Source organism: Buceros rhinoceros, unplaced genomic scaffold (assembly GCF_000710305.1).
Source record: "Buceros rhinoceros silvestris isolate BGI_N320 unplaced genomic scaffold, ASM71030v1 scaffold29337, whole genome shotgun sequence".
Lineage (NCBI taxonomy): Eukaryota > Metazoa > Chordata > Aves > Bucerotiformes > Bucerotidae > Buceros > Buceros rhinoceros.
Window position 1 is genome coordinate 1 of NW_010422031.1, and position 208 is coordinate 208.

At 71.6% G+C, this 208-nt stretch overlaps 1 protein-coding gene across 1 annotated transcript in view; it reads left to right on the forward strand.

Moving 5' to 3' along the window:
• Window positions 1–25: 25 nt before the first annotated feature.
• The window catches only part of LOC104496750 (carbonic anhydrase 15-like), a gene marked incomplete at its 3' end in the record, with an annotated part of 7,723 nt that continues 7,540 nt past the window's right edge, over window positions 26–208 (forward strand). Inside the window, exon 1 of the mRNA XM_010139912.1 lies at window positions 26–92. Coding sequence (XP_010138214.1) covers window positions 26–92 — 67 coding nt within the window. The remainder of the gene's footprint in view (window positions 93–208) is intronic.

A 208-nucleotide genomic window follows, 5' to 3' on the forward strand; every position in this document is an offset into this window, starting at 1 on the left:
CGCCGCTGCCCGTCCCTGCGCCGGCATGGGGATGCCGCAGCTGGGCATAACTTTCCTGACTCTGCCTCTCGTCGTGCGAGCAGCCACGGGAGGTGAGATGCTCTACCTGCCTGCCTGCCTCCTCCTGGGCATCTGGGGTGGCTGGAAGGGACGGTGGGGCCCCATGGCGGGGGGGGGTGGGGGGTGGGGGCGAGGGGGGCGCCTTTGT